We start from the raw sequence: 17,235 nt of genomic DNA, 5'->3' as shown, positions 1-17,235 counted from the left end.
ACAGGGAGGGCCTGCATGGCATTCTATGCAGGCCTGAGGCTCAGCATTCTAAGCCACCACCCTAGATATGCCCCAGGCAACATGGAAGACTCAGTTTCCCACACTATACAACACAAAGACTAAACAATAATGCAAACTAGACTTTAGTTACTAAATAACTAAATAACTAAATAATTTATTTATTATTAATAAATAACTAAATTATTTAGTTACTAAATAACTAAATAACTAAATTACTAAATTACTAAATAACTAAATAACAATAATGCAAACTAGACTTTAGTTACTAAAGCTAGTAACTTTAGTTACTAAAATGTAGCTGGCTATCATATGTCCAGAAGGCAGAGCAACAGATGACGGATGATAGGGAGGAAGGGAGGGAAAGAAATAGCGATGTGACAGTATGTTAAAGTTGGTGGATTGAGCTGTCGGGGGAGGGGGGTCAGGGTATGATGGAATTCTTTGTATGGGGTTAGTATTGTTTTTGTAACTGTTCCTATAACTTTGAATTTATTTCAAAATAAATAAATAAATAAAAGCAAAAAAAAAAAAAAAACAACAAAAAACCCTATGGCAACCACCAACCCTTTTTTAAATGATATAGAAATAAAGTAAGAGTAGAAATAAAAAGGAATCAGAAAAGCACTGAACAAATTAAAAAAGGGGGCAGAAAGAAAGGAAAAAAGAAATGAAGTACAGCTGGAACAAACAAAAATCAGCTAACAAAAGGGAAGATTTTAATCCAACCACATCAATAATTACATTAAATGTAAATAGTTTACATTTACAGTAAAGCATTAAAAGAAAAATATTGTCAGACTGGATTTTAAAAAGCATGACAACTAAATAAAAAAGTAAAACCCACTTTCAATTTAAAAATCCAGAACAACCAAGTAGACAACTATCAATAAGCTACCAATGATGACAAAAACTTAATTATCAATTCATGACTATTGCATTTCAAAAAGTAATTCTAAGAATGAAAGTAACAAGTATATACAATCTAACAAACATAATGCAGTGATTTAACAACAAAAAGATGCTAATGATTCATCGTACAAGCTTCAGAATTATACCTTCTATCACCTCAATTCAATTAACACTAACAATGAAGACTAAAACTCTTATTTATCTTCAGGCAACAGCTGTAATCTTCCAACTAGCTAGACTACTGAAAGTTCAATGAAATACTTGAACATTCAATATCACATTAAAATGAAAAAAAATTATTAAATGGCTTCAAAATCGAGTAAAAACAACAACAAGGTAAAACCTCCAACAAAGATTCTAAAGGCAAAAAAATAACAGGCACCATTATTTGAGCCTCTACTAAGTGACTAAGTTACTGTTATTATCTGCACTTTATTGATAAGGAAACAAGAGCAGGCTGAAAGCAGTGACCGGTGACTTCCCCAAGATCCACATAGTGAGAGATGAGGCAGGGCTTCAAACCCAAGTGTACCTATGACTAACTCTGTAGGGCAAATTCTTTCAACACTTTGCCTAAAATTAGTTGAATAATTGGTAGGTAATTCTATAAGAAATTTCTAAAAATTTTAGTGGGATCCAGAATAAACAGACAGCATGAACATTACTATTCAGAGAACTCTCTCTTCCTAATGAAGAAACTAGTATCAATTCTACAACAACTACAATATCCAAATCATTCTCAATATAAAAACAAAAACATACGTGCAATTTTTCTTTTAGCCAAACACTTTGCTCTATTTGACTGTTTTGTCTTCGTTTTCTGCAGTCCATTCTCCTCCTCTGGTTCCTGCTGCAAAAGAAGAAATATGATCAGTGTGGCTACCACTGAAAGTACTACTCTATCTCCTAAATCTCCTCTAAGACTACTAGGCGCCTCCAAACTCTGAAGAATCAGTAGTTGTTGTAAATGTTCATTAAAACATGAGAAGATTCTTTTCAGTTAAAAAAGGAAGACTTTTACAATCTAGAAAAAATAAAAACCACAGAAATAAAAATTTATATTATACTGATATTATCTGTCACATAAACCCTCATGAAAAATCTAGGTGATGTGCAATGTACCAGTAAGCAGCCACCCAAGTTAAAAGAAAGCATCATTCAAGGTTTAAAATTCAATAATAATGTTTAAACTCACTGAGTATTCATTTTAAAACAGTACTTAAATATCAACAAACTAAGGAAAAATATGTAACATATTTATCAGAAAAATGGCTAATTTTCTTTAAATATAAAGAGCTTTTGTGAATCAATAAAGAAACCAATAATTACCTACTTTCCATAGGCAAAGAACATGATGAGGAAGTTCATAGGAAAAGATATACAAAAGGTTCATGAGTATATGAAAGATGCTCAAATTCATTTGGGAAACACAAATTAAAATAACTACATAGATAATGTTTTTTACCCAATAAATAGTAAAAATAAAAACATTTTAGAAAACACTTAATGTGGGGAAAGAAGTACTCTCAAAAATCACTGATGGGATGAAGGATGCAATATGTTTACAGAGAAAAACGGAAATAACTTCTAAAATCTTAAATATACATACCCTCTGATCCAGGAATCTACTTCTAGGAATATATTCTAGAGAAAACTCCACATATAAGCACAAAGATGTGTGCACAATGATGTTCAGAGAGCAATTTTTGTAATTGTAAAAGGTTAGAAACAACATAAGCCAATGTTGCTCAAAGTGTGGTCTGCAGAATGGTGACAGTTAGCAAATTGTTTAGTACTAATCCACAACACCATAATTACAGAAATTGAGAATAAGTTTTATTTCTTCCATTCTAATTTGAATTCCTTTTATTTTCTTACCTAATTACTTTGGCTAGGACTCCCAGTGTAATGATAAATAGTAGTAGTAAAGGGAGGCATCCTTGTCTTCTGATCATAGCAAGAAAGCCTTCCATCTTTCAGCATTGAGTATGACATTAGCTCTGGGTTTTTCATTAATGCTCTTTATCATGTTGAGGAAGTACAGTTCTATTTCTAATTTGCTGAAAGTTTTTCTTATTAAAGGGTATTGAATTTTGTCAAATGCTTTTTCTGTGTCTGCTGAGATAACTGATTTTTTTTCCTTCATTCTCTTAATATGGTGCATTACATTAATTGATTTCTTATGTTGAACTACCATTACATTCCTGAGATAAATCCCAATTGGCCATGGCATATAATCTTTTTAATAAATTGTTGGACTTCAGTTTGCTAGTATATTGCTAAAGATTTTTTCCTTCTATATTCATAAGGGATGTTGGTCTATTGTTTTCTTTTCTTGTGGTATCTTTGTTTGGTTTTGGTATCAGGAAAATTCTGGCCTCACACAATGTGTTAGGAAATATTCCTTCCTCTTCAATTTTTGGTAAGATTTTAAGAAGGACTGGTGCTACTTCAACAGTGAAGCCATTAGGTCCATCGGGTCATGGGCTTTTCTTTGTTGGGAGGTTTCTGATTAATGTTTCAATCTCTTTACTTGTTATAGGATTGCTGAGATTCTCTATGTCTTCCTGAGTAAGTTTCCGTAATTTGTATGTTTCTAGGAATTTGGCAATTTCATTTGGATTATCTAATTTTATTGGTGAACAATTGTTCAAAGTGTTTTACTAACTTTATACCTTAAGGACCTAGGAAAAGAATAACAAACTAAACCCAAAGTCAGTTGAATGAAAGACATAATGAATATTTGAGCAGAAATAAATAGATTAGGGAATAGAAAAACAGGAGAGAGAATCAGTAGACTCAAAGTTGGTTCTTTGAAAAGATAACAAAATTGTGTAACGCACACAGCCCATATCTTGCTATTCAACATAGAGTAGTAGCTGAGATTGCTGTTATTTCTGATCTGTATTCCCCACTTGATTGTAGCAGGGTCTATTCCCTATCTATTGCAGAAACTGAAAACAAAACAAGCATTAATTGAAATCGAATTGTCCCTAGTTGCTACTATTTTAGAAGGTATACATACAGGGGAATATTTCTCACCCATAAAAAAGGAGTGAAATCCTGATACATGCTGTAACACTGATGAACCTTGAAGACATCATCTGACTGAAATAAACCAGAAACAAATGGACAAATATTGCATGATCTCACTGATCTGAAACAATTCAAATAAGCAAACTCCCAGAGTCAGGATCCAGAATTTAGGTTAACTAGGGGATGGGCTGGGGATAGGTAATGGGAAGTTAAGGCTTAAAGAAGTAACAGGATTCCTATTTGAAATGATGGGAATGTTTTGGTGATGGTGGACACTGGGAATGCAATTAAGAGCAATAAAATATATATCTGAATGTGATTAAAAAGGGAAATGTTAGATTGTATATATGGTAACAATAAATTTTTTTTTTAAATTCCATGGAACTAAACTACACAGTGAATCATAAGCTAAACCAAGGATTTTAGTTAATAGTACAATTATGAAAATGTGCTATCATCAGCTGTAAAAAATGTTCCATACCAATGTAAGGTGTTGGGGGTAGACTGGTATATGGGAATCCTGTATTTTATCCAATACTGTTATGTAAATCCCAAGTTCTCTAATAAAGAAAGAAAATGGGGGACTCAATCCAAGATGGCAGATTAGAAAAGACAGAGCAAAATACTTCTCCGTGAAAAACACTAGAAAAAAGACAGAAAGTGCTCCAGAATACCAGTTCCAGGGTTGTACTGGCTGGAAAAGGTTCACTACATCCACAGTGACTGTGTATTTCATGAAACTGAGAATCAGTGATCAGAATCGAGTGAGTGAGGCTGCTGGGGAAATACCAGCCACGCCACGGTGGTGAGAAACCTGGGGTCGGCGTTTGGCAACGGGTTAGTTTAAAAACCATGAGGGCGGTTGGGGATCTGACAGTGAGAGCCACACAGTAGAGCATGGTGGCGACTGCTTTCCACACCCTGGACACCCACTTCAGGATGTTGTGGATGACAGCCTTTCACGCACCTGCAGCTAATTGTCCTGGAGCTGGGAGTGGCCCACTACATCGGGTGGAGGACCCCGGAAGTGGGAAGTTACCACACCCTGCAAAGCCATATTTTCAGTGGGCTGGAAGATGCCCCCGCGCAGCCCTGCGGCTGAGAGCTTCCCTTGGAGATTCCACTCGCCTGTTAGGTTGCAGTTTTTCTCTGAGCAGGACCACGGAGTGCATGGCTTGGAGGTGGGGTCCTGCATGGAGGTCCCAAGGGCCCTACACCAATCCCAGGGACTTGTGGGCCTGCGGCAGAGAGAGACTGTGGGGAGTCTAAGCTGAAGGGTTGGACTTGTGCAACAGCTTTAGGACTCTGGGAAAGGCTGGGAGTTCTGGGTCTTAAAGACATCCTCCCTGCCTAATTGCTCAGGGCACACCCCCGACCTCAGGGCTGGCGGTCACCACTGCACACAGAAATCTGGTGCACTGCTTGGACCTCCACAAGGTGTGGACCCCCACTCATGGCATAGAAGAAGTTGGGGAGAACAGGCTTAGGGGAATAGGTGGCTCAGGGTGGCATCTGCTGATAAGTCAAGGAAAGTGCACTCCACCAAGCTGTAGCTCAGACAAATTATAGATAATTGTTTAAGAAAGTCACCATATCCTAAAAGAACCCTATCAAGATAAGCAAATGTCAAGAGGCCAAAAACAACTGAAAATTTTAAATCATTTGAAGAAACCTGAATACATGGCTAACCCAAATACCCAAATCAAAAAACCAGAGGAGACACAGAGCATGGAGCAATTAATCAAAGAAGTAATCACAAACAACAAGACCATGGCACAGGATATAAAGGACATGAAGAAGACCCTAGAAGAGAACAAAGAAAAATTTGCAAGAATAAATTAAAAAAAAAAAACAAAAAACAGATGAGCTTATGGAAAGAAAAGAAATTGCTGACCAACTTAAAAAGATCTTGGAAACACACAGCAGCAGATTACATGAAATCAAAGAACGAGAAGGCAAACTTGAAGAAAATGTTCTGGAGAGTAGAAGTACAAAAGAACAAACGGAGAAAAAAATCTGAAAATTTGAAATGGATCTCAGGGATATGATGGACAACATGAAGCACACAAATATAAGAATCATTGGTGTTCCAGAAAGGGAAGAGAAGGGTAACGGTCTAGGAGGAGTATTCAAAGAAATTGTTGGGGAAAACTTCCCAGCACCTCTAAACGACATAAATACACAAATCATAGATGCCTAACAAACTCCAAACAGAATAAATCCAAATAAACCCACTCCGAGACATATTCTGATCAGATGGTCAAGTACTGAAGAGAATGAGCAAGTTCTGAAAGCAGCAAGAGAAAAGCAATTCACCACATAAAAAAGGGAAACAATATAAGACTAAGTAGTGACTACTCAGTGGCCACCATGGAGGTGAGAAGGCAGTGGTATGACATATTTAAAATTCTGAAAGAGAAAAATTGCCAACCAAGGATCCTTCACCCAGCAAAACTCTCCTTCAAATTTGAGGGACAGTTTAAAATCTTCACAGACAAACAAATGCTGAGAGAACGTACTAACAAGAGACATACCCTACAAGAGATACTAAAGGGAGCCCTACCAGCAGAGAAAAATAGGAGAGAGATAGAGAAGCGTTCAGAACTAAAGAGTTCTAGTAAGGGTACATGAGAGGAGATAAAGAGAGAGTGGGAAAAAATATATCTGACAAATAAAAACCAAAGGATAGGATGGATGATTCAATAAATGCCTTCACAGTAATAACAATGAATGTGAATGGATTAAAGTCCCCAACTAACAGTTACAGACTGGCAGAATGGATCAAAAAATATGAACCATCAATATGTTGCTTCCAAGAAACTCATCTTAGACCCAGGGACACAAAGAAACTGAAAATGAAAGGATAGAAAAAAATATTCCATGCAAGCTACAGCCAAAAGAAAGCAGGAGTAGCAATATTAATCTCAGATAAAATAGACTATAAACGCAAGTTTGTTGTAAGAGACAAAAAAGGTCACTGTATACTAAAAAAAGAGACAATTCAACAAGAAGAAATAACAATCATAAATGTCTATGTACCCAATCAAGGTGCCCCAAAGTACATGAGACAAATATTGGCAAAACTGGAGGAAGCAACAGATATTTCCACAATAACTGTGGGAAACTTCAATATATCACTCTCTCCACAGATAGATCAACCAGACAGAGGACCAATAAGGAAACTGAAAACCTCAACAATCTGATAAATGGATTTGAATTAACAGACATATATAGAAAATTACATCCCAAATTAGCAGGATACATATTCTTCTCTACTGCTCAAGGAACTTTCTCCAGAATAGATCATATGCTGGGACATAAAACAAGCCTTAATAAATTTACAAAGATTGAAATTATTCAAAGCACATTCTCTGATCACAACAGAATACAACTAGAAGTCAATAACCATCAGAGATTTAGAACATTTACAAATATCTGGAGGTTAAATAACACAGTCCTGAACAATCAGTGGGTTAAAGAAGAAATAGCAAGAGAAATTGCTAACTACATAGAGATGAATGAAAATGAGAGCACAAAATATCAAAATTCATGGGATGCAGAGAAGATGGTACTGAGGGGGAAACTTATAGCTCTAAATGCATACATTAAAAAGGAAGAAAGAGCTAAAATCAAAGAACTAATGGAAGAACAGAAGAAGCTAAAAAATGAACAGCAAACTAATCCTAAACCAAGTAGAAGAAAAGAAATAACAAGGATTAAAGCAGAAATAAATGACATAGAGAACAACAACAACAAAAAAGAGACAGAATAAACAACACCAAAAGTTGGTTCTTTGAGAAGATCAACACTGACAAACCCTTAACTAGAATGACAAAATGAAAAAAGGGAAAAGACCTAAATAAACAAAATAATAAATGAGACAGGCAACATTACTGCATATCCTGAGAAATTAAAAAAATCATAAGATACCATGAATAACTGTACACCAACAAACTAGATAAGGTCGAGGAAATGGACAATTTCCTGGAAACACATGAACAACCCAGACTGACCAGAGAAGAAATAGAAGACCTCAACAAAACAATCACAAACAAAGAGATCCAATCAGTCATCAAAAAGCTTCCAACAAACAAATGACCAGGGCCAGATGGCTTCATGGGAATTCTGCCAAACTTTCCAAAAAGAACTGACACCAATCTTAGTAAAACTCTGTCAAAATATTGAAGAAAATGGAATACTACATAACTCATTTTATGAAGCTAACATCACTCTAGTACCAAAACCAGGTAAAGATGCTACAAGAAAGGAAAACTACAGGCCAATCTCCCTAATGAATACAGATGCAAAAATTCTTTAAAAAAATACTGCAAATCGAATCCAAAAACATATTTAAAAAAAATCACACACCATGACCAAGTAGGGTTCATTCCAGGCATGCAGGGAGGTTCAACTTAAGAAAATCAATCAATGTAATACAAAACATCAACAAATCAAAAGGGAAAAATCAAATGATCATCTCCATAGATGCTTAAAAAGCATTTGACAAAATCCAGCATCCTTTTTTGATAAAAACACTTCAGAAGGTAGAAATTGAAGGAAACTCCCTCAATATGATATAAGGCATATATGAAAAACCCACAGCCAGCATAGTATTCAATGACAAGAGACTTAAAGCCTTCCTTCTAAGATCAGGAATGAGACAAGGATGCCCACTGTTACTACTGTTATTCAACATTGTGCTAGAAGTGCTAGCCAGAGCAATCTGGCAAGACAAAAAATAAAAGGCTTCCAAATTGGAAAAGAAGTAAAACAGTCATTATTTGCAGATATGATCTTATATCTGGAAAACCCTGAGAAACTGATGCTTGAGCTAAGAAACAAATTTAGCAAAGTAGCGGGAAACAAGATTAATTCACAGAAGTCAGTAATGTTCCTATATGCCGGAAATGACCTAGCTGAAGAGACACTCAAAGAAAAAAAAAAGATTCTATTCTCAATAGCAACTGAAAAGTCAAGTGCCTAGGAATAAACTTAACCAAGGATGTAAAAGACTTATACATAGAAAACTACATAACTTTACTAAAAGAAATAGAAGGGGGCCTAAAAAGATGGAAAAATATCCCGTGTTCATGGGTAGGAAAGCTAAATGTTATTAAGATGTCAATTCTAGCCAAACTCATCTACAGATTTAATGCAATTCCTATCAAAATTCCGACAACCTACTTTGCAGACTTGGAAAAGCTAGTTATCACATTTATTTGGAAGGGAAAGATGCCTCAAATTGCTAAAAACATTCTAAAAAAGAAAAATGAAGTGGGAGGACTTCTATTCCCTGACTTTGAAGCTTATTATAAAGCCACAGTAGCCAAAAACAGCACGGTACCGGCACAAAGATAGACAATGGAATCGAATTGAGAATTCAGAGATAGACCACCAGATCTGCAGTCGACTGATCTTTGATAAAGCCCCCAAAACCACTGAACTGGGACACAACAGTCTATTCAACAAATGGGGGTGGGAGAGCTGGATAGCCATATCCAAAATAATGAAAGAGGACCCCTACCTCACACCCAACACAAAAATTAACTCAAAATGGATTAGACCTCAATATAAGAGACAGTACGATAAAACTCCTAGAAGATAATGTAGGGAAACATCTTCAAGACCTTGTATTAGGAAGTCACTTCTTAGACCTTACACCCAAAGCAAAAGCAACAAAAGAAAAAATAGATAAATGGGAACTCCTCAAACTTAAAAGCTTCTGTACCTCAAAAGAATTTGTCCAAAAGGTGAAGAGGCAGCCAACTCAATGGGAAAAAAATATTTGGAAGCCATATAGCTGACAAAAGACTGATATCTTACATATATAAACAAATCCTTCAACTTAACAACAATAGTACAAATAGCCCAATTATAAAATGGGCAAAAGATATGGAAAGACAGTTCTCTAAAGAGGAAACACAAATGGCCAAAAAACACATGAAAAATGTTCATCTTCATTAGCTATTAGGAAGATGCAAATTAAGACCACAATGAGATATCATCTTACGCCAATTAGATTGGCTACCATTAAACAAACAGGTAACTACAAATGCTGGAGAGGATGTGGAGAAATTGAAACTCTTATTCATTATTGGTGGGACTGTATAATGGTACAGCCACTCTGGAAGACAGTCCAGCTGTTCCTCAGAAAACTAGTATAGAGCTACCCTTCAATCCAGCAGTTTCATTTCTCGGTATATACCCAGAAGATCTGAGAGCAGTGACGCGAACAGATATTTGCACACCAATGTTCATAGCAGCATTGTTCACAATTGCCAAGAGATAGAAACAATCCAAATGTCCTTCAACAGACGAGTGGATAAAAAAAATGTGGTATATACACACGATGGAATACTATGGGGCAATAAGAAGGAACGAGGTCACTAAACATATGCCAACATGGTGAACCTTGAAGACATAATACTGAGCGAAATAAGCCAGGCACAAAAAGAGAGATATCGTATGTTACCACTAACATGAACACTGTGAAAAATGTAAAATAAATGGTTTATATTGTAGAATGTAGGGGACCCAGTGACAGACAGCAAACAGTGAAAAGGGAACAATAATCTAGTAAGAACAGATAAGTTATGAAGTATAAACTTATGGGAATGCTCAGGAACGACTATGGTTTGTTAATTTCTGGGGGTATGGTAGGAACAAGTCAGCAGAAATGTAATTATTTTAGGTTATTTTTCTTATTCCTTTGTTGGGTTATAGTCTGTTTATTTTCTTGGGGTAGGGTAGGAATACTCTGGAAGCAATGTAGTTATCTTAGGTTATTTGTTTTTTCTCATTCCTTTGTTTTGGTTTTGTTTGAATTGTTGTTTTTTAATTTTTTTATAAAGTTAAAAAATAAAAACAAAATAAAGGGAAAGAAAATGTAAAAAAAAAAGAAAATTAAAAAAACTACAAAAATATAGAAAAATCAATGATATTTGTATATACAAGCAAAAAACAGAAACATAAAAATACCATTTACAATAGCAGGAAAAAACATGAAATACTTAGGGGTAAATCTATCAAAAAATGTGAAAGACCTATAGGCTAAAAACAGCTAAATGTTGCTGAAAGAATTTAAAGAGGACCTAAATAAATGGAAAGATACAACTTATTCATGAGTAGGAAGACTTGATATTGTTAAAATGTCAGTACTCCCCCAATATATCTATAAATTCAACACAACCTCAATAAAAAAGCCAACATGGTTTTTGCAGCAATTGACAAACTGATTCTAAAATTCCAATGGAAATGCAAAGGACCTGGAATACTGAAAACAAATAGTGACAAACAATAACAGAGCTTGAGGGCTAATAATACTTGATTTCAAAAATAATTATAAAGCTACAACAGAAGCAACATTTTATTGGCATAAGATAGACAAATAGATCAGTGGACTAACATAGCCCAGAAGCAAACCCATATTTATATCCATTACTGGTTTTTAAGAAAACGGCAAAGGCAATGTATTGAAGAAAGGCTAGCCTTTTCAACAAATGGTGCTGAAGAAAAAATAGACTGCCACGTGCAAAAAAATTAACTTGGATCTATACCCCACACAACATAGAAAAATTAACTCAAACTGGATCACAGCCTAAATGTATCACCTATTATGATAAAACATCTACAAGAAAACATAAGAAAATCTTCGTGAACTTGGATTACACAAAGATTTTGTATATACAACACCAAAAACCATAATCCATAAGAAAAAATTTAATAAATGGACTTCAACAAAATTAAAAACGTCTACTCTTCAAAAGACATTAAAAGAATGAAAGAAGAAGCCATGGGATTTGGAGACAATATTTGTAAAAGATATATCTAATAAATAAAGGACTAGTATCTAGAATATAAGAAGAAATCTCCAAACACAATTAAAAAAAAAAAAAAAGAAAAACCCAATACAAAAATGGGCAAAAGATCTAAACAGACATATCATCAAAGAAGATAAATGGATGGCAAATAAGCACATAAAAAGATGTCCAACACTATTACTCATGAGGACAAGCAGTCCTGAAACAAATGGCAAGATTTCAGAAAGTTTTGACCTATAAAGACAAGCTATTAAAAGGACCAACTGACCCAGCTGCCCCATCAAGATGGCAGAGTGACAGCAAATAAATTCATTAACCTACACCCTATGTGGGACATGACTCTCAGGGGAGTTAATCTCCCTGGCAACGTGGGACACGACTCCCAGCAACAAGCCTGGCCCTGGCATCAAAGGATTGAAAATGCCTTCTTGACCACAAGTGGGAAAAGAAAGGCATCAAAATAAGGTTACAATGGCTAAGAGATTTCAAATAGAGTCGAGAGGTTATCCTGGAGGTTACTCTTATGCAAGCTCCAGCTAGATACCCCAAATGGCCACCATATCCCAAGCGCTAACCAACAGTAGTCCCAAAATACCTAGGCCCGTATTTGAGACTCTATAATAAAGTTTCACTCACTAAGTTTATCTCTCAGAAACTTAAATCTACCAGTGTTCCTAGGCCAGCCAAGTCCTAAAACCCAGAGGCAATAGCCTCTTTAAAGGACATCAACCAGATGCAACCCCATTCCCCATAATGTCGACACTCTTTTTTAGTATGAAAAGTTAGGATGGCCACTGCCTTGACACCCCTGAAGACTGAGAAAGTGATTAGATGAGAGGAAGGGGTAGCAACAGACAAGATAACATTTAACAATGGATGACAAATACTGAATCTTTATATAAATATATATTTTAGATGCTAGGGTATTAGAATAGCTAGAAGGAAATAACTAAAATGATGGAGCTATAACCCATAACATTCTTCGAATTTTCCTCTATGGTTACTCATTAAATTGTACTTTGAAAGTTATCATCTTTCTCTATACATCTTATTTCACAATAAAGAAATAACTGAAACTGTGGAATTGTAACCCCTAACATTCCTTGAAATTTGCTAACTACTTGTTAAATCATACTTTGAAAGTTATTACTGCTCTGTATATTATGTTAAATTTCACAATAAAAAAAATATTTAAAAAAAAATGGCAGAATGACATGCTTCAGAGCTCAGCCCCCACAAAGAAGCACTAAACAACCAGCAGAACCTAGCAGGAACTTCCTTCTCAAAGCTCCAGAAAACAGTTTAAGAACTGCAGTAAAAGAGTGTGCACCAAATCAATAAAAAGGATACTTAAAAGCAGCAGGATCTCATGCGGCCTAGCCTGACACCTCCCTTTACCATCAAAGGTTGGCACAGAACCAGCCAGGTTCCCACTACAAATCCCTGGTCTCAATGCCCAAGGGAGCAGAGAAACACTCATGCACAAACTGGGAGTATGTATGTCTGGCCCAATCTGTCTGCTGTAGCCTGAGGGGCTCACTGTCCTGGAACTTCCACTGCATGCAGAATGTGGCTCAGAGTGCTCCTACAGAATGCTGTGGGGGAGCAATTAAGTCATGCTGTCTGGGGCAGGGGATTGCTGGCTGTAATACATACAGTACAGTACCAAGCTGTACTCTTCCTAGGGAAGAGGGAGCATTCAGAATTGTGTAAAAGAGAAAATTCCTAGGGCAACATGCAAATACCCAAGACAAGACACATGCACAAAAACAATCAGGGAGGCCCCTAAACTTTGACCTGGAGCTATTCTCTAAACTCTTCGTATTTCCAAGCTTTGAAGACCAAGAAAGGTTTCTTCTTTTCTTTTTTTTTTTTTCTTTGGTTACATCCCGGCATTTGAGGAAAGCTCTGTCATAACATAGCTGGATACAAGCTTAAATAACAGAAGCCTCAGAGACTAAATTCCAAAGATAACACAATAAAATATCAAAATGTCCATGTTTCAATGAAAGATTACAAAACCATTATACAAAGAAACAGGAAACAATGACCCAGGCAAAGAGGACGATTAAAGCATTAGAAACCATCAGTAACGAGGACCACACCTGGGACATACCAGAAAGACTTTTAAAAAATGGTCCTAAACATGTTCAAAGAGCTAGAGGAAAACATGGACAAAGAACTAAAGAAAACCAAGGAAATGACAGCTACACAAATGAGAATATCAATAGACAGATAGAAATCATGAAAAGGAACTAAACAAAGCTGAAGACCACAAAGCCAGAAAGTAAAAATTCCCTAGAGGGGTACAACAGATGGGAGCCGGCAGATGAAAGAAACAGTGAACTTGAAGATAAGAAAACTGAAATCATTCAGCATGAGGACCAGACAGAAGAATGAAGAAAGAAAAGCGAACACAACCTGAAGAATAATAGAAGCTGAGGCTATCCATAAAATTCCACAAGTTTATTTTAAACATTTAGACCAAGTTCAAAAAACAAGTTGAAAGACAATGGTTAAATGACCAAATTCTTTTTAAAAACTGATCAAGTTTTAAGGTTTAAAGGAAAATATGCTTGATGCCCTCAACCATAAAGAAAGTCACTAAAATATATATTCCAGAGTAGCAAAATGTTTCTTTTTTATCACTGTACTCCCAGTCCCTAAAATGGTATCTGGTGCACAGAAGTAGGTACTTGATGTTGAATGCTGTGTAAATGTTGAATGAATCTATAAAAACATGACAAATTTTACATATTACCATTCTGAAAACTTATAAACATATTAGCTTTATATGTTTATAAATCATATAAATCTTTATTAATAAAGATATTAATGTTAACATCTTTAAAAAATATGTGAAGGGATAGAATGAATTCATTGAGTCAATACTGTATTTTTAATGTAAGAAACATTGAATCTGTGCCAATGTGAAAGACTAAGAAAAGAATACTTCTGAGTACAAAGCAGATTTTAATTTTAAAAGCAAATAGCGATACCTAAGCGTTCTGTTATTCAGACAGGCAGATGCTGAAAGCAAAATAAAAGCTGTGAGATCCAATAAACTGTTCTCTATAGAAGACAGAGGGAAAACGGCAGTCAGGAATATATCTTTTCTTTCTAGAGAAGCAGACACGTTTATCCAATTAAAGTATTTCAAAGTGTCAACTGAGAATCTAGAAAACGGATAAATGAAGATTGAAAAATACCAGAATAAATACATTAATTTCATCAACTGGCCAAATGGATTGTTTTGGCACTGACAAAATCCAACTGGTTGTTGGCTCTTCTAGGAATTTTCTTTCAGGCAGTGAAGCAGATGTTCCAACTAGTGCGAAAAAGGTGATTTTTTGAGACAGAACACTTTTTGTAGCCCCTAACGTAAAAGTATTTCTTACAATATAAGTCTACCAGCTTTGGAGATAAACGGTTTGAGACAAGAATGAACTTTTATATTTCACTAATATATCATACTAAGAAGTACTTTATTCCTAAAACAATCATATAATTTTAAGAACATTAGCTGGCAATCTATACTACATTTCTGGAATAATGAAGAAGCTTCATTTAAAGTAGTATTAATAACAGCCATCATATAATAACAACTCCTTGATCCATGGATTGTAGAATGGATGTTCTGTTAGGTATGAAAACAACATTCATCTCATTGTACATCTCCATCAGCACTCTTGGGTGACCAGGTGCACTGTCAATGAAAAGTAATATTTCGAAAGGAAAATACTGCAGGTCTCAACAGTGGGTTTAAAATATTCAGTAAACCCTGTTGTAAACAGTTGTGCTGTCATCCAGGTTTTGTTCTTCCATTTACAGAGCACAGGCAGAGTAAATTTAGCATAATTCTTAAGGGCCCTAGGATTTTCAGAATGGTAAATGACCATTAGGTTGAACTTAAAAGTTACCAGCTGCATTAGCCCCTGGGAGTCAACCTGTCCTTCGAAGCTTTGAAACCAGGCATTGACTTCTCTCTACCTAAGGAAAGACCTAGATGGCATCTGCTTCCAATAAAAGGCTGTTTCATCTACAATGAAAATCTCTTGTATAAGTTTAGCCAACTTCATCAGTTATCTTAACTAGATCTTCTGGATAACTTACTACAGCTTCTGTATCAGCATTTGCTGCTTTGCATTGCACTTTTAGGTTATGGAGACAGCTTCTATCCTTAAACCTCACGAACCAACCTCTGCTAGCTTCCAACTATTCTTCTGCAGCTTCTTCACTTCTCTCAGCCTTCATGTAATTGAAGAGAATTAGGGCCTTTTTTATGGTTCAGGCTTTGGCTTAAGGGAACGTTGTGGCTGGCCTGATCTTCCATCCAGACCACTAAAACTTTCTCCATATCAGCAATAAGGCTGTTTCACTTTCTTATCATTCATGTGTTCACTAGGGGAGGACTTTTAATTTCCTTCAAGAACTTTTCCTTTTTATTCACAACCTGGGTAACTGCTTGGCACAAGAGGTCAAGCTCCCAGCCTATCTCAGCTTTCAACATGTCTTTCTCACTAAGTTTAATCATTTCTAGCCTCTGACATAAAGTGAGAGATGTGTGACTCTTTCTTTCACTTGAACAGTTAGAGACCACTGTAGGGTTATTAATTGGCCTAATTTCAATACTGTTGTGTCTCAAGGAGCAGGGAGGCCCATGGAGAGGGAGAGAGATGGGGGGACGACCAGGCATGGTGCAGTCAGAAAACATACAATTTTTATTAAGTTCACCATTTTACATGGGCACAGTTCATGGCACCCAAAAAGACTACAATAGTAACATCAAAGACCACTGATCACAGATCACCATAACAGATATAATAACAATGAAAGTCTGAAATATTACAATTACCAAAATGTAACATAGACACATGAAGTGAGCATATGTTGTTGGAAAAATGGCTCCAACAGACTTGATTGACACAAGGTTGCCACAAACCTTCAGTTTGTAAAAAATACACTATCTGTGAAGTACAATAAAGGGAACTACAACAAAATGAGGCATGCCTGTAACAGAGTCCTTATCCATATCAGTCAACTAGCTTTATTTCCTGCCAGACTACATGTTGAACATTTACTATAATAACAGCTATCATTCATTGAAATACCACTCTAGGAAATTTTACTTACATTATCTCTAACCCTCACAGTAATCCCTTAGAGTAAATATTACAAGTTTTACAAATAAGAATAAAAAGTTCAGGAAGGTCACATAATCAGTAAATGGTAATTCAAATCCAATGACAGGGTTTGCAAAAGCACCTCTCTGATCTCTTAGGGACCTTGTAAGAGTGACAGAATGGGAGAATGGGTCAACCCAAAATATATTACTCAGCAGAAACAAGCTATGATGATTGAAGCCCTAATAATGTAATGACGATTTGTGCCCCTAATTTATGTTTAAAAAAAAAAAAAAAGGCATTCCCTAGTTTCTTTTACACCAGGA

At 35.7% G+C, this 17,235-nt stretch overlaps 1 protein-coding gene across 13 annotated transcripts in view; it reads right to left on the bottom strand.

Moving 5' to 3' along the window:
- UIMC1 (ubiquitin interaction motif containing 1) overlaps positions 1-17,235 on the bottom strand; it is a 179,678-nt gene that overhangs the window by 115,025 nt on the left and 47,418 nt on the right. For 10 of the 13 annotated variants that reach the window (XM_037823040.1, XM_037823042.1, XM_037823041.1 and 7 more), the window contains exon 3: positions 1,693-1,780. In XM_037823040.1, the coding sequence (XP_037678968.1) occupies positions 1,693-1,780 (88 nt within the window). The remainder of the gene's footprint in view (positions 1-1,692; positions 1,781-17,235) is intronic. The other 3 variants (XM_037823035.1, XM_037823037.1, XM_037823046.1) reach the window with 1 other exon arrangement.

This window comes from Choloepus didactylus, assembly GCF_015220235.1.
Source record: "Choloepus didactylus isolate mChoDid1 chromosome 11 unlocalized genomic scaffold, mChoDid1.pri SUPER_11_unloc1, whole genome shotgun sequence".
Classification (NCBI taxonomy): Eukaryota; Metazoa; Chordata; class Mammalia; order Pilosa; family Megalonychidae; genus Choloepus; species Choloepus didactylus.
This window is presented reverse-complemented; position numbering and strand designations above follow the sequence as displayed.